Source organism: Sinocyclocheilus grahami, unplaced genomic scaffold, assembly GCF_001515645.1.
Source record: "Sinocyclocheilus grahami isolate Dianchi unplaced genomic scaffold, SAMN03320097.WGS_v1.1 scaffold602.1, whole genome shotgun sequence".
Classification (NCBI taxonomy): Eukaryota; Metazoa; Chordata; class Actinopteri; order Cypriniformes; family Cyprinidae; genus Sinocyclocheilus; species Sinocyclocheilus grahami.
Window position 1 is genome coordinate 92463 of NW_015505781.1, and position 21282 is coordinate 113744.

General features: G+C 40.7%; 1 protein-coding gene across 1 annotated transcript in view; it reads right to left on the reverse strand.

The window, feature by feature from the left end:
- The window catches only part of adgrv1 (adhesion G protein-coupled receptor V1), a 134206-nt gene that overhangs the window by 54502 nt on the left and 58422 nt on the right, over positions 1-21282 (reverse strand). Inside the window, exons 65-80 of the mRNA XM_016240844.1 lie at positions 20454-20693; positions 20188-20337; positions 19353-19829; positions 19114-19257; positions 18131-18302; positions 17900-18035; positions 16980-17818; positions 15920-16037; positions 15639-15810; positions 15042-15284; positions 13843-14250; positions 12188-12372; positions 11846-12098; positions 11384-11523; positions 9550-9710; positions 9342-9442 (exon numbers count right to left, since the gene is read on the reverse strand). Of these exons, the coding sequence (XP_016096330.1) occupies positions 9342-9442; positions 9550-9710; positions 11384-11523; positions 11846-12098; positions 12188-12372; positions 13843-14250; positions 15042-15284; positions 15639-15810; positions 15920-16037; positions 16980-17818; positions 17900-18035; positions 18131-18302; positions 19114-19257; positions 19353-19829; positions 20188-20337; positions 20454-20693 (3939 nt within the window). The remainder of the gene's footprint in view (positions 1-9341; positions 9443-9549; positions 9711-11383; positions 11524-11845; positions 12099-12187; positions 12373-13842; positions 14251-15041; positions 15285-15638; positions 15811-15919; positions 16038-16979; positions 17819-17899; positions 18036-18130; positions 18303-19113; positions 19258-19352; positions 19830-20187; positions 20338-20453; positions 20694-21282) is intronic.

A 21282-nucleotide genomic window follows, 5' to 3' on the forward strand; every position in this document is an offset into this window, starting at 1 on the left:
ATGAGGGCAGTCCCCTCTGGGGTGCAGCGGGTTACACCGCATTACACGGTGTCCGTCTCGCCTCAGTGCCCTCAGGAGATCGGCTGCTAACCTTGCCGGAGTTACAGGGCGCAGCGGTCTCCTGCGAGCGCAACTCTCAGTCACCGCCCGGCAACGTAGCGGTGCTAAGAGGCTCGCCACCTCCGCGGAGGTCTCTAGAGCAGCAGGTTCGGTTGTTCCCTGCTGGTTCGCCATTACAGGGCACCGAGCTGGCTGTTCGCATTACACCAGAGATCAGTCTCGAGAGACTGATTCCCTTAGTAGACTTTTTGGCAGCGTGGAAACTACTGCCAAATGTGTCTCAGTGGGTCCTGCACACTGTAGAGAGGGGCTACAGAATCCAGTTTGGTTCTCCTCCGCCTCGTTTCAACGGGATTACGCCCACGCTGGTGGGCCCCGAGCAGGCTCTGGTCATGGAACAAGAAGTAGTCACTCTTTTGAGGAAGGAGGCCATCGAGGTGGTCCCTCCTCATGCGAGGCAGTCCGGGTTCTACAGCCAGTACTTCATAGTTCCGAAGAGGGATGGAGGGTTGCGTCCCATTTTAGATCTACGTCATTTGAACCACTCAGTCATGCGACTGAAGTTCAGGATGTTTACTCTCAAGCAAGTGGTGTCTCAGATCAGGTCCGAGGATTGTCACGATCGATCTAAAGGACGCATACTTCCATGTATCCATCCTTCCCACTCACAGGAAGTTCCTGAGGTTTGCTTTCGGGGGCAAAGCGTACCAATATCGTGTTCTTCCTTTTGGCCTTGCACTCTCACCCTGCACTTTCACAAAGTTTGTGGATGCAGCCCTGGCTCCGTTGTGACTCCAGGGCATTCGCATACTAAACTATATCGACGACTGGTTAATTTTAGCTCAGTCAGAGCAGATGGTGGTTCGACATCGAGATGTCGTTCTCGCCCACATGAGAGAGCTGGGGTTAAGACTAAACGCCAAGAAGAGTGTGCTTTCTCCATTACAGAGGACCACTTACTTAGGCGTGGTGTGGGATTCGACCACCATGCAGGCACATATGTCCCCTGCTCGGATAGCGTCGATCCTTACCGCAGTCGCGAGAGTCAGAGAAGGCTCTAATGGTCTACATTCACCTTCAAGCAGTTTCAGAGACTGCTGGGTCTGATGGCAGCTGCGTCCAACGTGATACCTATTGGCCTGCTGTACATGAGGGCCCTACAGTGGTGGCTCAAGACCAGGGGGTTCTCCCCAAAGGGAAACCCGCTTCGCATGTTCAAGGTCACGCGGCGATGCCTACGTGCCTTGGACATGTGAAGGAAACCTTGGTTCTTGTCTCAGGGCCCGGTGCTGGGAGCTCCTTGTCGCCGCATAACGCTAGCAACGGACGCGTCCCTCACCGGTTGGGGAGCGGTCATGAGTGGCCACCCTGCCCGCAGTCTGTGGAGTGGTCGCCATCTCACATGGCACATCAACTGTCTGGAGATGCTGGCCGTGCTTCATGCACTAAGATACTTCCTCCCAGACCTAAGAGGTCACCATGTGTTGGTGCGCACCGACAACACAGCGGTGGTCTCTTACATCAACCACCAGGGAGGTCTGCGCTCACGCCGTTTGTACAAACTAGTGTACCAGATCCTTGTGTGGTCCTAGGGCAAACTTTTCTCGCTGAGAGCAGTTTACATCCCTGGGCATCTCAATTTGGAAGCAGACATCCTTTCGAGGCAGGGGCCGAAGCCCGGGGAATGGGTGCTTCACCCCAGGGTGGTGAAGCAGATATGGACGTGGCCGAGGCTTCGTCTGTATGCCTTGTATGAGTGCGCCGGGACGGGGTCCGTCTTCTGCTAGTAGCCCCGTTTTAGCTGGGCTGAGTATGGTTCTCGGACCTGATTCCTCTCCTCCACGGCGCTCCATGGGAGATTCCCGTCAGGAGAGATAGCCTCTCACAGGCGGAGGGTACGATCATCCACCCCCGCCCGGAGCTGTGGAAGTTGTGGGTATGGCCCCTGAGGGGGCACAACTCATAGCTTCCGGTCTCTCAACCGAGGTTGTTGAGACCATTCTCCAATCCAGAGCTCCCTCAACGATGAAACTGTACGCCTTGAAGTGGAAACTTTTCACTTCTTGGTGCGGAGACCGCCAGCTCGACCCAGTTAACTGCCCGGTTGGTACAGTGCTGGAGTTCTTGCAGGCCCGTTTCTCCGCAGGGTTGACCCATTCCACCCTGAAGGTTTACGTGGCGGCTATTGTGGCCTACCACGCCCCTCTTGGTGGCCAGTCAGTGGGCAGACATCCCCTAGTTACACGTTTCCTCCGCGGTGCACTGAGGCTGAGGCCTCCGGTACGATCTCGGGTCCCCAACAGATGCTATTTCTATTTCTTATGAGCCCTCTGATCTCCCTTCGCCTCTTGGGGTCAAGGCTCACTCTACGAGAAGTGTGGTGGCCTCTAAGGCCTTCTTGGTAGGTGTCTAAATGCAGGACATCTGCAATGCTGCAGGATGGTCCACGCCCTTAACCTTCGTCAGATTCTATGGCCTAGACATGCGAGCCACTCCTGGCTCCTCTGTTCTCGCGCCTTAGCGGTGCACGCTTCCACACTAGGCGAGTTTTGAAAGTCTGGCGGCGTGGGCATTCTCGTTCCCTTAGCGTCCGCCGACGCAGCTCGAGTTCCTGAAGAGGAACGTCTCAGGTTACGTATGTAACCATGGTTCCTCGAGGGAACGAGACGCTGTGTCTCGGGGCCATACTTTTCGGCTTCTCTGCCAGCGCTTGCTTCATTCCTGGAAGCTGACGCTGGTCTCACCGCACGTGCTTTTATAGCTTCCTGGTCATTACGTCACCCGCCCGTGACGTCTCGCCCATCAATTGGTCTGATTACACACGAGGTTCAGAGTCGGTCATGCTGAAGGGCGTTCCCTTAGCGTCCTCCGACCCAGCGTCTCGTTCCCTCGAGGAACCATGGTTACATACGTAACCTGAGACATTTTTGCTGTAAAAAAAGAACAAAATATTAAACAAAAATAGTAGGGCTGCCCCCTAATAGCCGACTAACCGTTCGTTGATGAGAAGAGGCTTGGTCAATCAAAGGACTAATGAGGGCAGTCCCCTCTGGGGTGCAGCGGGTTACACCGCATTACACGGTGTCCGTCGCTTAGTTGCAGGAAAAAAAAAAAACCTTATTAACAGCTGGTCTGTGTGGTAATTACGGTACTACAGGACATTCAAACGTTTGTTTCATTCACTGACCTCAAATGTGGCTTATCATCTGAAACATGTAAGTAGTCGCATCATTACATGGCCGCTCGCTGTAACGTTAATCTAGAACAGGGGTGCCCAAACTCGGTCCTGTTAGGCCGATGTCCAGCAGAGTTTAGCTCCAACTTGCCTCAACACACCTGTTAGGAAGTTTCTAGTATGCCTAGAAAGAGCTTGATTAGCTGGTTCAGGTGTGTGTAATTGGGGTTGGAGCTAAACTCTACAGGACACCGGCCCTCCAGGACCGAGTTTGGGCACCCCTGACCTAGAAAAATGTGCGCTATTTAAGTGTTTGTGCAGAGTGTGGAAGCTGAACAGTAGCGAGTTCACTGCATGGCAGTTGGTGCGACCATCTGCATTTAACTTAAAATATTCCATCATTTTTGGTCATACAGATAAGAGTAATACATCTTTCGAATCTGTAAAAGCTCTACTTTCATTTGTGTGCACTCAAAATAACAACAAAATATTGTGCTTTTGTAAAATATGTGAAAGCAAACAGGGTGTGCTTTCTGCCGTCTAGGTGTCGGTGAACTCAAGTGAGTTGGAAAAAAACTCACTGTTTGCCTCAAAACATGAAAAATAACTCTTTAAAAATAGAAATGTCTACTTTTAAATTAACTAATTCAAATGGAAACCAAATATTTTCAGCTTATGTAATCCATATGAAACGTGCACGTCCACCATGGAGATGACGAGTCAGTGTCATCGACTTCGTTACTGCAGCCAAAAATACAGAAAACACTAGTTTATCAATAAAGTATTATAATGTTAAGGCAGTCTTCTTGCAGTTTTTTCCTAGAAACATTCATAATCATTACTTCTGCGTTGCGCTGTGGCAAGCTTTATGTGTGCGCTTGAGCGCTGATAGGCTATAGGCAATTAAATGCTCATTATTATGAATTATATGATTTATTATTATAAACGTGCGATTAGCTGAGCTCTAGAAAATACTTTTAAATAAAGCCTGTTTTGCGTCTCTGAGCAACATGATTGTGTTTAGTTACAGAATCAATCAGCCGCATGAACGAATCCGTTGAATGAATGAATGACTCAATGACTCAAGCATGCAGTGATTTGTCGCCAACTACTGGCAATTTTAGGTTTATATATAAAGTTTTTTTTCTTTTTATATATTTTGGGAGTCAGCTGTCTACGGTGGTCCTAAACCTGCCAAAATACCAACACAATAATACGCTCAGCAAAATATTGTCTAATTACCGTTATCAATAAAATATCATTGTCAAGGTATCATTTTTTGTCATTATCACACACCCCTACTTTTCCGAGTGGTTTTAAGCAAGTTACTATTAGGTTGCCAGGGTGTTCTTGTTTTCCCCAAGTCTCAGTGACATTGGGCCCTTGGATGTGATTTTTCACCTGTTTTATAATTGCACAGGTAAACACTGTAAGTCTGATTGTGTAGAAAAGCTGACATTTTATATTTGGAGAATCATTCATATCCATAACACAAATGGCATAGGATGTAATAATATGCACCAAAGTTTAGTAGTAATTACCCAGCTGTCATGTGTCTCTACAGAAAGAGGCCTCGACCCTTAGTAAATGAAATGCTGCGCTGCATGCATCCTATTTGCTATGTTTTCCTTGAGTCAGCGTATAGACCTCAATCCAGTTTGAGGCAGACTTTGTGAAAGCAGCGCTGTTGGTCTGAATAAGCATGTCCTTCCTTCTCATTCGAATAAACAGACATGGGCACAATTTAATTAGAGGTGGAGAACTCTAGCCTCTTGAACACCTCCTTTTGCCTTCTTTTGTAATCTGTTTGCACCGTGGGAGCATCAAACTGTTTAGATTCACTAAGCAGTGCAAGTATGTATGTGTGTATTTATAATTATGTGTGTATTTCAGTGTTTGTAAGATGTAGCAAACACACACACCTAAAACACTACAGGAAGAGGGCAGAGGGGAGTTTTGAGAGGTCCAGAAATTAGCTTCCTTTAGCTCGACTTTCTCACAGGCATTGTTGTGCTCTCTCAGACTTTTTGACGTCAGTCAGACCATGGGCGTCAATTTCCCGCTTATTGATTTACACTGAATGGACATTCCCTGTCTCAAATGTAGCTGCCACGACCAGCTGAAAGTAAACAATTGAAGACTTAAAACATTACCAAAACTCACTGTATTCATTAAGAGGCTTATTATTATTCACATCCAGTCTCCATTCCCAGCCCTATGATGATTATAAACAACAGATACCATCTAACACAGATGGAATTGACAATCAAAGCTTTCAGCTCATACACTTCCGTTCAAAAGTTTGGGGTCAGTAAGATTTTTATTTTGTCAAAAGAAAAAGACACAATAATCCGATTTAAAAAAATGACAGTAAAGTCCTTTCTAAAGTTACAAATCATGTCTGTTTCAAATAAATATTCATCAAATAATGAAAAAATGTATATCAGTTTCTACGAAATTATTAAGCAGCACAACTGTTTTCAACATTGCATATAAGCTTCTTGAGAATCAGATCAGCATATCTGAATGATTTCTGATGGATCGTGCAATACTAAAGACTGAAATAATGGCAGCTTAATTTTTTTCCCCAAATGAATGCAGCCTTTACCATCCTCAAACTTTTGAATGTTAATGTATATGATATGCATTTGAACATTTCCTGAAGTCCCATGTTTTAAACAATCTTAAAAGAAATCTTTCAAAAATACAGCAAATATAACGTCAAGGCACTTATAAAACAACAATAGGATACACAAAATATTTGACCCATTTCTTAATTTTCAGTTGAGAAGGTGGATGCTGTGGATAAAACTATACGTCAGCCAATAAATCAATAAAACATTACGTCATCGTAGTCACTGAAATAGTACTACTCAAGAACAAAATGTCATGAGTCATAATCATTTTGTCCACGAAAACAAATTGCTCTGAAAAGACTTCCTAGGAATTTTAGGCTGCTATCATGCAGACATTAATGCATCTCCAACAATTATCTCTAGTGCAGCCTCATAACATACGTAACTCATGACACACTCAACTTTTTCCATCTCCATCTCCAAACAAATGTGATCACAATAAATGCCAAAAGGAAAAATGTATGTTCCTTTCGTGGAAATAAACATCCAGAGTATCACAGTAACAATATATTTTGAGCTATGATGTATCATTATGTGCATACAACCAGAAAAGTGTTTTATTGTACTAGCAAAGAAGGCCTTTACATGGAAGTCGGCAGCTAGTTTACTCAGAGAGAGTCAGATAGAAGGTGGAAAAATGTAAATAAAAATTTAGACATTATATATTTGAGACTTAATTGCATCACTCAGTACTGTAAAACTAGAGCAATCCCAGTCAAATCCCAGTGACACAGAGTTGGTAAGAAATACCTTTAGAAAGAGACTGTATGCTGCACATGACACCGGGTACATTAAGTGAACCTAATATTCTAACCTTCAGATAAATAAGATACTGGTGGGTCTCAATTCTCAGAGCTGAGCTGAAATGAGCGTAACTGATTTTGGGACACCCTGCCCTCTCTCACTATATTCTGGGACATTCAGTTCAGCACAGAATTAAGGGGATGGTTATTTAATTTAATTTGGAAAATTACATTCATTATATCTTCTACATTGCCTTTGTGTGCTTCCACTGCACGGGTGTCCATGTGTGTTAGCATCTCCATATGTGTTTGTGTACATCTCACACATGAGCTGCATGCATATGAATCTAAAGGCCACCTTCCCGAAAAGCTTTTTATTGCTGCAGCTCGCTATCTGATTACCCTCGCTAAATGTGTGTTACTGCTGCTCATAAGAACAGCCCTATCTGCATTTACATTTTGGGCCAGGTGAGCTAGTCTGGGTAAATTTCCACTAACTACAGTCTTGAGTTGTCGACCTGTCTCACCTACATGCTGCCACACAGGTAGTTAAGATGAGAGAGGCTACTGAAGAGAAAAACTATGTCTAAATGTATTAAACGGTTTAAAAGGGGATAACAATACATTTTCTTATTCTGTTTTTTTTTTTGCATCGTAGATCAAAACTTTTATAGATGAATTCTGAAGTCAAATGTCAATCAGTGATCAAAACTATAGAAAGAGTGTAGACTGAAATGTCTAAGAAATACAGCAACAATATGCCTTTGGTACAACAATTTAACATTTCAGAAAATAAATTCAATTTGGAAATTACATTAAATAATTATTATCTTCTTACTCAAATTGTTATGGTGATGATATAATTTGCAATGAATCTCTGAATCCACTAGTAAAAATGCTTCTGTTTTTCAAATTGAAAATAATTTTTAGTCACCATAACAATCTTCTTACTCAAATTGTTATGGTGACGATATAATATTATTATAATATTATTTTCAATTTGAAAAACAGAAGCATTTTTACTAGTGGATTCAGAGGTTTGTTCCAAAGCTGTAGTAAACGTAAAAGATATTTTGAAGATCGGAAAGTGGGAACCAAACAACATTGGAGCCACAGACTTTCAGTATATGGAGAATAGAATAGAATAGAAATATTATTTTATGTTCCACATAAGACAGAAAGTTAAATAGGGTGAGTGACAGACTTTTAATTTTTGTGTGAGGTACTCCAGTTTTCATCTAGAAGAAGTATTTTTTAAAGTGTCTGTTTCAAGAATTTCCAACACGCTGCTGAAACCTGTCAGATGTTAGACTGACATATCGAAGATGATTTTGTTGCATTTCAAAATACTCAATGTTTATCAGATGTTTGTATAAATAACGCCTTAAATAGCACACATTAATGTCCAAATGATGCACTCTTTCACAGAGATCTTAGTGATGCTCATGTGCTTACTGAGAAGTCCAGAATCGACTTAGCCCAATTCCTTTTCCAAGTCTAGGGGATATTTATTTTATAACCATTCAACATCCTTTGACAAATCATGAGCCCAGCTGTTGTCGGTACCGAACCTGTATGACGCATAACTTCTTGGGATGGCCAGACTGGAATTTTCCATTCAACACCATTGAGGTAAAGAAAGGCAAAACAATTAACGGATGACAGAATGCGACCGGGTTTTTCTGAGCCCTGTTAAATAGAGCCATGTTTGTTTTCTTCTTTTTCTATAAGTGAGCAGGACCAGTGGAAAATTCCCACTTCGGTCCACAGGTATCAGACCACTGACTAAATGACCCCCCTCTTCTTTGTAGAGGGATGGGTGCACAGGGATAGTTCGGTTGTCAGGGTTTAACACACTAGCTCATTTGGATGTGTTCGCCCAAGCTGCAATGACACATTTCTTAGAAAATGCTATCTGACCCCCCCCCCACCACACCCCCCACACACACACACACCGAATCTGAATGGGTACACCTGTGTGCATTTTAATATAAAGGCTTGCTGAAGTTCTTGGGTTTCCCAATATGCTTATTCTGAAAGAGATACGTGCAAAAAGACACCTTCGACACCTGTCCATTCACGCAAAACTAATCTGAACCTGCGTTATCTACTTTAAATCACTGTTTTCAACAGATGTGACTCTTGTAGTAGTTCCTGATACGTCTTTGTGTATTCAGGTTACAGTACAATGTCACTGACGTAGAAAGCACTGTAATGCGTCATACATTTCATGACCGCCTCGACATGTCATTCAAAGTGCGCACAAAACATTTACTTCCAGCTTTTACTAAATTTAACACAACTCCTGGGACTCAGCAACATCACACTGTACCTTTACTTTGCTCACCGGCAAGCCAAACATCCTCCCGGTAAACTAGGCCACATTACGCAGCAAAAAGCGTCATGCTGACGTCATAGCTGTATCACGTATCTTTGGAGCAGCGTCCTAGATCCTGATACTGATTCCCAAGCACAGATTATAAGTGGATTTCAGCCTCACTATCACATTATCAGTTACTGTACGATACTGACATAACATACACTGGACACATTTATTTATACATTACAGGAACAATGGGAGTAACGGTGAAAAATCAGACCATCTTAAACCAGCATGAATTTACATGCAGGTTTAGTGTTGGTGTAGCTGATTAATTAGAATACGCATGCTGTTTGCCTTCGGAAATTTAACTGGCTGACCACATTACTGGTTAAGTTAGGTCTTACCTGAGTCCCTAAGCAGGCCACCATCATGTGTGTGAGGAGTTTGGCAGCGAACATTAGGAATCTAGAGCACAGCACATGAGTCACAACGGCCAAGGCAAACCCTGCAGGTAAAATACAGATATACACTGTACATAATTCTAATAGCACAAGCAATGCATTTCTTGGTGGGATTTGTACCCTCACAATCATGTAGACGGTAATGAGTTACCTGAGATACAAATGAAGCCAGCAGCATAGAAGGCCTCATTGAATGAAGCCAAACTTGTAGTCTCTGCATATGCTGTGTAGACGGACAGATGCGTACAGGCGCACTCCACAAAATTCTGACTGTCGTCCACCACATGACAGAACTGACCATCAGATAGCCAGCTGGACAGGAGAGATCATATCAGAATGATCATGACATGCCACGTATAATGTCAAATAAAAAAAGTTACCCTGGACCACAAAACCAGTCATTAGTCGCACGGGTACAGCAATAACCAACAATACATTGTATGGGGAAAAAATTATACATTTTTCTTTTATGCCAAAAAACATTTGGATATTAAGTGAAGATCATGTTCCATGAAGATATTTTGCAAATTTCCTACTGTAAATATATCAAAACTTCATTTTTGATTAGTAATATGCATTGCTAAGAACTTCATTTGGACAACTTTAAAGGCAATTTTCTCAATATTTTGATTTTTTTTGCACCCTCAGATTTCAGATGTTCAAATAGTTGTATCTCAGCCAAATATTGTCCTATCCTAACAAACTTACATCAATGGAAAGCTTTGATTTATTTAGCTTTCAGATGATGTATACATCTCGATTTCAAAACATTTACTCGTTTTGTGGTTCAGGGTCACAAATATGTAAAACAAAGAACAAAACAAAACCAAACTAAACAAAAAAAAAGAGCACAAAAGTCAAACTAAAACAAAACAAAATGTCTCTTTTTGATGCATGCTTTAAGTATGTAATTTCAAACTATTTGTCAAAATACATTTGAAATAAATCATTAAAAACTCAAATTTGTCATTATTGTGTGCCGTTATTGGACAGATGTATTGTGTATCTCTAATTCATAATTATTCCTAGTACTTAGGGAAATGTTGTTACTGAATATGAAGGTTCAGTGTGCTGTTGGTTCAGGTTGTGACAAGAGAATTTGGTTCGTGGAGTTCGACAGTCTTTCAGGACATTTTAAGATTAAGTTCAGTGCAACAAATTTCACCCAATGGAGAAACACAGAAATCTGTTAAATTGGACTTGACTGTCTGTTCATCTAAATTAAACTTATGCAACACATCAATTTAGCATTCCAAATGATCTCTCATTACTCTGAATTCCAGCTATTAAGCTGCCACTGAGATTAGTTTGCTGAAGAAATCATTTAGTCGCTCTAGGGTGTCATTTACATTACAAGAAATCACAACTTCATAATAAATGGTTATGAATTTGAGAAAAAAAAGGTACCAAAGTTAAGAGAAAAAATAAAATAAAATAAAATCTGTTTTCTAAAGCATAATTCTGAGAGGGATCTGTTTTACATCAGCTTCAACCTGGAGAGAAATCAGGGACAAACTGTACAGCTAATAGTCTAGGCTAAAAGCTATGAAATGTCCTCTAGAATGGCTTCCTGGCCAAGAACACACCCTGTAGAACGTACTGAACTTTCTTGGTCAAACACACACACACACACACACACACACACACACGTATCCTAAAGAATGTGTGAGACAGGCCTTAAACGACTTCCGTCATTGCAGGTCACGAGCCCTGACCTTAAACTCCACTGTACGCACTGTCTCAACAATGAGTGTGAAATACATGGACAAGGACAAGCTTTACCACCAGATGGTCTGTCAAGTTCATTTGGATGAGTATTTTTTTAGTAAATTTGCAAGTAAACACAAATGTGTTTTCAAGTATGAATATAGAGTATTAGAATGTTATATGTATAGTAAGTTTGTAAATACCTAAGGAGCTCCTATCTTTGTACACGTGTAAAATTTTGCCATGCAACTATATGCATGTGTGTGTTCTGTAATTACCTCTCGGCAGCCTGATTCCACAGGAGGCACAGAGATTGGAGAGGTTTTCCACGTCGGTCAGGAGTGTGTATGCGGTAAACAACCTCTTGACTGTCAGCAAGAGGCTTAGAACCTCTGCCGTGAAGACTGACTGAGAAAACCTGCACAAACACACACAATTACTCAGAATGGATTCAACAATAAAAAAAACACATAGAGTTGTAGTCAGTTTCCCAATTCCAAGTGTATTTTAATCACTATAAATGCCCTATTCAGAGAAAGCCACATACATGATTTGTGTAGCTACTACATACCATGTAGCAGTCACAATTACACTGAGAATGAAAGGGAGACAACTTAAAATTTCCAACTCAGCAGTGTCATCTGCTGGACACTTGCGTGACAAAAGCTACATTCACTTTCTACAACAAACACAACAATACAGTGTTCAGCACTGAGGGATACAGAGAAGCAGTCTTTCACCTTGTCATTTAATGCACTGGGTTTTGTGTTGGTGAGGAACCAGTGCTCAGTACTGTACTCTGTGAAGTGCACTTTACGGCAAGCAGACAGGGCCATGCTGCCTGCTGGAAGGGCTGGTACCTCCAGCAGGTTCTCAGGCAGGGTGAATGTGTCTGAGTTTTTGCCTGTAAATGTGTGGCCGTTGATCTGAGTGGGGTACCAGTGGTGAGCAGCTATGGTGAAATACGGGCAGGTATCCAGTATGGTTGTGCCTCTGAAGTATAAACAAAATCAATGCATATAAGAATGAGCTAAAACAAAACAGAATAAAAACATGAAATAAAGACAATAAATAGATCTTACCTCTTTCCTTCTGCCCCACACTCGATGTCTGTGAGCAGGCTAAAGGCAAAACGTTCTGCCACCTCAGCCAGCTGGCTCAGGCCTCGAGTGTCCACTCTGCTGGGGTTCGCCATGGCACACAAGAGGTCATAGGTTAGGCCACGGCTGCTGTCTTTTAGTGGAGTCTGCTCAGCGTCTTTCAGAATCTGTGAAGTGAGGGTAATTTTAAAAAGTCTGAAAACGCCATTAAAACGACATTACTACTACTACATCAATTTTAGAATCACATTTAGAAAATGTGTGTGGTGCTGCCTTAATACAAAAATTGCAAATATTAGCAGCAGCAGTACTCATGTTGGCTTTAACAAGAACCACTTCTAAGCAACTCGGTGACATTTTACTTTCAGTTATTTAACGTGAAAAGGGAACTTAAAGCAAACCCATGTTTAAATCTCAGAAACCCTGATTTGCTTATATTGTAGTACTAATAGTGTGAAGCTGTCTGGGTGTTACCCTGCTTCCAGCAATAAAACAGTACAGATTAACTGAAAAGACAAAGCATTGTTGCCAAGACTAGAGTTTGTTTTTTAACACAGTGGAGACTTGTGGCTGAAAATACAAGCATTGTACTCCCAAGATAAAATATTTCTATGAACTTAAGGAACAAAAAAGCATTGTAAGGAAAGCTGTTAATTGATCTCTGGGGGCCAATATGTGGCCCCTCATTTTTTTTTAAACAGAGCGTAGACCAGCTGGATTTCCTGAATCACTGTACTCAAAAAATGCTCAAGATCCGGCTAACTTTAAATAAATTCTCGGCTCTGAATAACCATTTACTGAATAAACATACACTAATGTTCAAAACTTTTGGGTTTATTTGTTAGTTGTTTTTTGAGAGAGAATTCTCTTATGTTGGATCAAAAATCCAGTAAAATCTAAAATGTGTTTTTTTATTTTAATATGTGTTCAAATGTAATTTATTCCTGTGATGGAAAAGCTGTATTTTCTCCAGTCTTGCTCTAGTCTTTGTCTTACTCCTCAACATTACTCCAGTCTTCAGGGTCACATGATTCTTCGGAAATCATTTTAATATGCTGATTTGCACCTTAAGAAACATTTCACATTATTAGCAAAGCTGAAAACTGCTACATTTTTCAGTATTCTTTGATGAATGGAAAGTTTAAACGAACAGCATTTTTTTAAAAACCGAAAACATTATAAATGTTTTTACTGTCACTTTAATCAACTTAATGTACCCTAGTGGAATAAAAAGTATTAATTTATTTAAAAATAAAATAAAATCTTACTTAAGAAGTAAGATTCTTCGTACTGACCCCAAACCTTTAAACTGTAGTCTGCATATCAAAGTGTGGAGCTAAAGGAGTGTTAGTGAAATAAAAAGTAATTTTCACCTTCGACATGTTTACCTTGCTATCTACAGTAAATAGGGATTTCTTATTTACTTATATAGTTTTTATTTTATGGCTTTAATGATTTTTATTAGCTCATAGTACTTAATCCTAAAATGGAATGAAGACATTATTTAGTCAACTCTCATTCTGAGATCATCCTCAAAATGATTTTCTTCAGACTGAGCTAACTTTAGGAGACTTAAAAAAAAAAATGTTGACACTTAAGGTTTATGTCAAACACACACACTTTCCTCATTTTCTTACCTTGCTTAGTGCATCTAACACTGCAGTTAGCTGCTCTGGAGTGATGTCCTTACTAACTTTATTAATAAGCCCTTGAAGGACCCGATTGATGATGGTCTCATCCAGAGGCTGATGTAACTGGTCCAGCAGGGCCCATATTGCCTGAGCCTCCGAGTCTGAAACCAGGGTGATGTTAGCCAGCCCGAATTCTGGGTGAACCCGTGCACCACCAGAGGCATCAGAGAGAGCCACCCGGAAACGTTTGGGTGTTGGGTTGGAAGAACCAATGTTCGGCGTGAGGGCCACGTCCAGCCCGGCACTTCTCTGTCCAATATCAAAAGTCAGGGTGCCCTCTGTCAGGAAAAAGTCCTGCCCTGCAACGGCAGGCCAGATCAGAGTGGGTCCAATAGACTCTGCTTTCTGAAGCTCCTGTGCGAGCAGATGACACAAAACACTGTTAATAATTTGATATTTACACCAAAAATCTATTTCTGACAACTTTTACAGTAACTGAACAGATAGCCAGAGCTTGATGGAGGTGGACAATTAAAATTTTCAAATTCAGATATTATAAACTTGCAGAGAGATGATACATGTTCTGTTTTTTTCCTTTGAAGTATATGTAACATACCAGAAATAAAAAGTATTTCCTTATGCCTACAAGTAAAACGGTAGGCAAGGAAAACTGAAAAAATTAAGGAAAGGAAAGGGTGTGCCAGAGGGACAAAAAAAAGCATGAGAAAACATTCCCACAGACTGATGTATTTTGGGCATTAATCCACATTCGACATGTCAGATCCTACTTTTCCAGTTCTACAATGCAACCATATATATTGTCTTTGAAGTATCTGCTGGGAACTCAGCGGCCTAATTGCTCATAGTTCTTATCTTCTCTACATTTATCATCTTAGCTCATGAATTTGACATCATCTCAGTCATCTAATCGCTAATGAGGTCACATTATGTAATGGGGTCAGAGAGGGGTGTAGGCTGGGTACTGGCAGATGGACATGCAGTTGCTCTTTGATTACAGCCAATGAGCAATTAATAAGAATAACTGAATTTTCAGCAATAAACTAAGTAATAAAGCATATGTTCTTTCTGAGTTTGTACTGTATATGTATTCTCTATGCCTCCTTGATTATAAATCCGGTATATTATTGTGCTTATTGAATATCTCGTTATCTTGGGAGATGCTTCCTTTTTCAAATGAATCTCACCTGCATGCGGTACTTCACAGAGATAGTTGATGCTGCACTGGCATCCCTGTAGACCTGAAGACTGACGCTTGTGGCTTTGAGGGTGACCACGGGTAGTCTGGAGCCCTGGGCGAAATACACCAGCCCCCGTGGGTCATCACTCTCCACCATGGTGACATTGGCAAAACGGGCAGTCTGGTTTATGGTGGCACCCTCGCCCACATTATAGACCTCCACCAGGAACCACACCTCATACTCTGGCTCCTGCAGTACACAGACCAAAAAACAATGAGTAAGATGATTAGAGAAGCTGTAAAAGTGTATTCCTCTAAAGCACTACATAAAAACAAGCATGATCAAAACAGACAGAAAGTACTGAATGAGACTGAAAAGAAACAAAAATGATAAGTAAAAAAGAAAGAAAAAAGAGCACAAAACAAAACCAACAACCGAAAGCTCAGAAAGAAAGGTGCAAAAAAAGAAACAAAAAGCAAAATAAATCAAACAAAACCACACAGCAAAAAAACAAAGCAAAACCTTCTGAAAAATGTAATGCAAGTGTTTGGTAAGAGACACTTCTAAAATAGGTTTAAAAAGCAAAATATGCTTTAAATACACCTTGTCTGGCCGGACCTCCAACCTGAGGGCACAGAGTACTTCTCCTTTTCTGCAAATAGATGAGCCTGAGGTCTGTTGCAGCTCTCTGGTCAGATTCACCCCATGACTGACCACTGAGTGAACTGTAGCGCTAAACGTGACCCGCCAAAACACCAGCACATCTTCAAATGCTCTGGAAACATGTGGAAAAACTGTTTTTTAGCATGCATATCTAAAACTGAGTAACACTAATTTGCAGTAGTGCAAGCATAACATCATCTTAAACATGTACAGTATTATACCTGTTTTCCTGTCTTTCCAGAAAGAGTGTCGCTGTCCTGTTCTCTGAGTCCTCATCCAGGATCTGACCGGACTGAGAGCTCAAACTGAAGCCAACTATACCATTCTGAAGATCACTCCCTGTCACAGAGAAACATTAGTAGCTGAGCAAAAATATACACTGTCAGTTAAACGTTTGGAGTCAATAAGATTTCTCTTTCTTTCTTTCTTTTCCTTCCAGAAATGAATACATTTTTCAGCAAGGATGTAGGGGCCGGTGATATGACCAAAATCTTATATCACAATATGAGTTATTTCATTTCACAGTAACGATATACTGTATATCACAATATAGATATTTTTGCTTTAAATAAGGTCTTTATGATTTTTTGATACCATAGAAATTTCATAATTATTGTCACCAGTGTCAATATCACAAAAAACTAATACTAGCCTTAAAAAAAAAAAAAAACGTCAAGCTCACTGAAGGCAAATAAAGTCAGCAATTAAATAAGATTAAGAAACTAATTACAAGCAATAGGACAAAAAAAGAACTACAGTAGAACAAATAAGAAATGCTACAAACATTGTAAAAAATAATCAAATGTACAAAAACAATGCATATGTGTAAATTAAATATATATTTCTTCTTAGTAAAGTTACAAAAGTGATTTAGCTGTCACTTTGAGATCTGCCCAGATCCAATATACTGTTACAGATGTTTTCTTTCTCAGCTGTTTGCTTTCACTTAAAGACCTCAATTACTGTGTTTATGAAGATACTTGCAAATACGGACATTTTGACACATACAAGTGTGTGTATTTAACCGTCTTTACAAGTTCTCTCTGACAGCACTAATAATCAGCCCAAAATAATCAATTTAATTTCATTTGAATTTATATATATTTACACACACACACACACACACACACACACACAGACATATACTGTAGATAGAGATAGATAGATAGATAGATAGATAGATAGATAGATAGATAGATAGATAGATAGATAGATAGATAGATAGATAGATAGATAGATCCTGAATTGGCTCCTTATTGTTGAGCACTGTAAGATTCTCACCCAGAATAATGATTTTGGCAAATGAAGTGAACCCCAGTTCATCTGGCACGCTGACAATCTGTGCTCCACCTTCTGCTTCGCTGAGGTAGATAAAGAACGCCTCTTGCCCCTCCGGCTCCTGATCATTCAGTATGAGGACACTGACCTCCACCTCATTCTGTCCCTCCAACAGCGTGACAGTTTGGGTCTCCAAGGCAAAGTCTTCCCCTTCCAGGGCCCATGTGCCGTTATGCTCCTGATGAAACTGGACTGCATCCACCTCTGGGCTTCGAAGTCCTGCATAGGCTCTGATTTTGGCACTCACCACTCCTGTGAGCCCTGCCGACCTGCGTACTCTTAAGGCAAGCTTCTGTTGGGGCGCACCCTCCTGACTGTCTTCAGAAATCTGTATTATTGCTGGCCCTATACTTAAAAATCCACTAACCACATCTTTAGCACGGATGGTAATTTTAGCAACGCTATTTTGAGACACAATGCGAGGCTGAGCTTCGATTGAAGGCAAACTGGCACTGAGAACACGCACGCTGGTTAAGTTCACATAAAAATCCTCATCTGGTTCAGTTAGGGAATCGTCAAGAATAAACAAGCGAATGGCAGCAGATGTTTGGCGGGAATCAAACAGAAGCTGCCCATCTGCTACCGATGCAAAGTCCTTGTCAGGTTGAGCAGTGCCAGGCCACGTCTTGTATGAGATGCTGGAACGGTTGCTGCGGAAGCCATAAAGGCGCTGGACGTAGAGGGTGATTGTCTGCACATCCTCCTCAATGACCAGCTGCCGAGAATCAGGACGAAACTGATATAATCCTAATGGCTCCACCTCAGCTACTGTGTAACCAGTCCTGCACATACAACACATACATCTAACCATATAGATATGTTAATGAGAAAGGGGATTTTGTTTTTGAAAAGGACAGTGTTACCTGAAACGGGCTCCACCAGGTGACTCTGACTCTACTGAGGTCAGGTAAACAGCATGTGCTGTGACAACTGACATGTTATTAACAGCACTGAGAGAGATCACCTCACTCCTCTGACCGTAGGCAAGCATTATCATACCTTCAGGTCAAGAGAAAAAGAAAAATCAGACTAACATTGAGTCAGTTTCTCATTTCTGGATTTTTCTCATACATATGGAGTCATTTCTCTCTAACCTGATCTTGGCGAGATGTCGCCTGGCTGGTAGCCTGGTGGAGTTTGGCCAGGAGGAAACCCAGCGCTCCATCGCACAGTTACGTTTCCATATAGGCCTGTCCGTGTCACCAGCACCTCACACTGGCCACTCTCTATATCTGAGACACGCAGGGCCAAAGAGGCAAATCCAACCTATAGTACCATGAGAAATAATTTATAATAAATTAGGACTATTAAAATGATGCATTAAAGGATTAATTGATTTATTTGTTTGTTTGTTTGAATTGTGACATTATTTTCATAATAACTAAAGGAATAGTTCACCCAAAAAATAAAATTGTGTCATCATTTACTCACCCTCATGTCATTCCAAACATGTATAAGTTTATGTCTTATGTTGAACACCAAAGACGATATTTTGAAGAATTTTGAAAAACCAAAAATTTGTTGGTATCCATTGACTTCCATAGTAGGGAAAGAAATACTATGAACGTCAATGGGGACCATCAGTTGTTTGATTACCAGCATTCTTCGAAAATATCTTCTTTTATGTTCAACATAACAGAGAAACTCACACAGGTTTTATATTGTCTTTTGATTTTTGGAGTGCACATATGGAGTGACCATATTTTGTGAGATTCCATAATACCCATTCGACACTTTAGCCATGTTTTAATAAAATGCATAAATAAATGAATAAATACTAACCAAAAGTCTATGACATACGCATAACATAAGTTTTAATGTTTTTTTGTTTTTTTTTGCAGTGAAATGCATCCTGGACCATTTTTTGTGAGATTGCTTAATATCCATTCAACAACACTTCAAGCATGTTTTAAATACAATGTAAAAATAAATATAATATTAATTAAATAAATAAATACTGATGCAACCACAGCTTTTGTAATATTTTTGGACAAGACAATATTGGCAAACCAGAAATAATATATTAATTGTGCGCCATCTGGTGGTGATATCAGAATGGTGTTGAATGCAATATCACCTCGGCATTAGCTGCCACTTCAGGAACAGAAACGACGGCCAGCTTTGCTTCCAACTGAATTCTGGGAGGGGAACTAAGCAGGGGGCCAATCAGAGTCACATCTGTCAACTCAACGCTGAAGTTAAAGCCCGTCGCAAAGAACACCTGTAGTAGACACATGCAAAATATCAATACGGGCCTTAAGATTAACTAGCTTCTTACAGTCCCATATTTAATTCAAAATACAATAAATCACACACCTGGCTACTAAATGGCACGCTAATGCTGGCCTCACGTTCTCCATCCTTCACCAGTATGTTCCCAGTGATTGTGTCCTCTGTAAAACTCTGCCCAGGGGTGGTAAAACCGATTCTGTACCCCACACTGGCATTGCCAAACACCCCTGCCAGCCTGTTCACACTGATAATGAGGTGTCTACTTCGGTCCGCCACGTTAACAACCACTGATTGGTTTTGAGAATAAAGGACAAACACCCCGTGGGGTTCGTCATTGGCCCGGACCTTCAAACGGGTACTGCTGCGGTTTGTATCCAGCTCTGCGCCGCCCTCCACAGAGATTAGACGGAGGATGTATGTCTCCTCCAACTCAGGCACAGAGTCGGGGAGCAGGGTGAGGACTATCTCTGCCACACGCTGTCCTGCCAGGATGGTGACAGAACCCTGCAGGGCAGCAAAGTCTCCTGACGTGTCTGCATCACTGATGATTTCCCAGAAAACCTGGGGGATAAAAAAAATAAAAATTATTGGGCTTGAAATCAATTTATGAACATTTAGAAAGAGCATTACATAAAATGTTAGTACATAAAAACACAAAATATATACATACTACAAGTACCGCTGAAAAGTTTGAGGTTGGTAAGATTTTTTTTTTTTTAGATGAAAGTCTCTTATTCTCACCAAAGCTGCATTTATTTGCTTGAAAATACATTAAATCAGTAATATTGTGAAATATTACAATTTAAAATATCTTTTAAAATGTAATTTATTGCTGTTATGAAAAAAAAATCTTAAAGCCTAACTGACCCCAAACTTTTGAACAAAATACTGAATATTGAATTAGCGGTTATTTTCCTACCGTGATGTTGCCCATGACGCCCTCTCTGCGTGTAATAAGGAGGGATATTTTGAGGGGTCCTTCGCTGTCAGAAGGTTCACTGTAAATGCGCTCTTTCAGGTCCTGTTCTGTGAACTGCACTATGCCATTGGGGTCTCCAAACTTCTCAATCTAGAGAACGCACACATTGTACACCATTGCTAAAATGATACATTGCTGTATTTACAGTTTTATTCTTTGCTTTTTAGAGGTCATCACATTCTGTGCTGAGCAGGACGAGGACATACCGTGAGTGTGACAGATCCGGCTCTGGCATCAACACCCATCTCTCCGGAGAGGATACTGAGCATGACAATGAATTTCTCCATGACTTCCACCTCACCATGAGGCAGGATCTTCAACTCAATGCTGCGTACACCCCCTTCCCCGTCTCTGAAACTAAACGTCCCGTTCACTGGTTCACCAATGTCTGTGTTTACTGATGGTAAAACCTCATTTGAGTTTGGACCTAGAATCTGCCATATTACCTGAGGGAGACAACAGTGGAAGAGGAAAGACACAAGCGGACACATTGAAACCATGGTGATTGCTTTAAGACCCCTAAAATGGCATCAAAAATCTTACCTAATGCCATTTTTAAATATTGTAAAAAAAACAGTTCCGTTTCAGCCTTGTCACTTGTTTTCAATAAAAATGCGTTACATTTAAAGCTTTTAGACGCATATTTAAAGAAAAATAAACTTCCTTTTTTGAGAGAATAAAAAAAATACAAATCAAAATCTTGCTACAGAAAAAAAGGGGGAAACCCAAAATCTAGCATAAAATTTTTTTTTTATAATAATATTATATATATATATATATATAGGTATTATTTTCCAGATAAAATGATCAACATTATCACTGTTGAATCAACTCTTGAAAAATGACTGCCAAAAAATCCTTTTGTCTATTTTCCTAACTAAAATGTACAAGAAACATGAAGGTCTGTACTGTATCATGTATTCATCTCGCAGACCATGTTATGATACATCAAAATATTCTATAATTCTCATTTACCACATTTTTAATTACACACAAATCAATGGAAACATCCAGTTTAGGGTCTGTCTGTCCTCC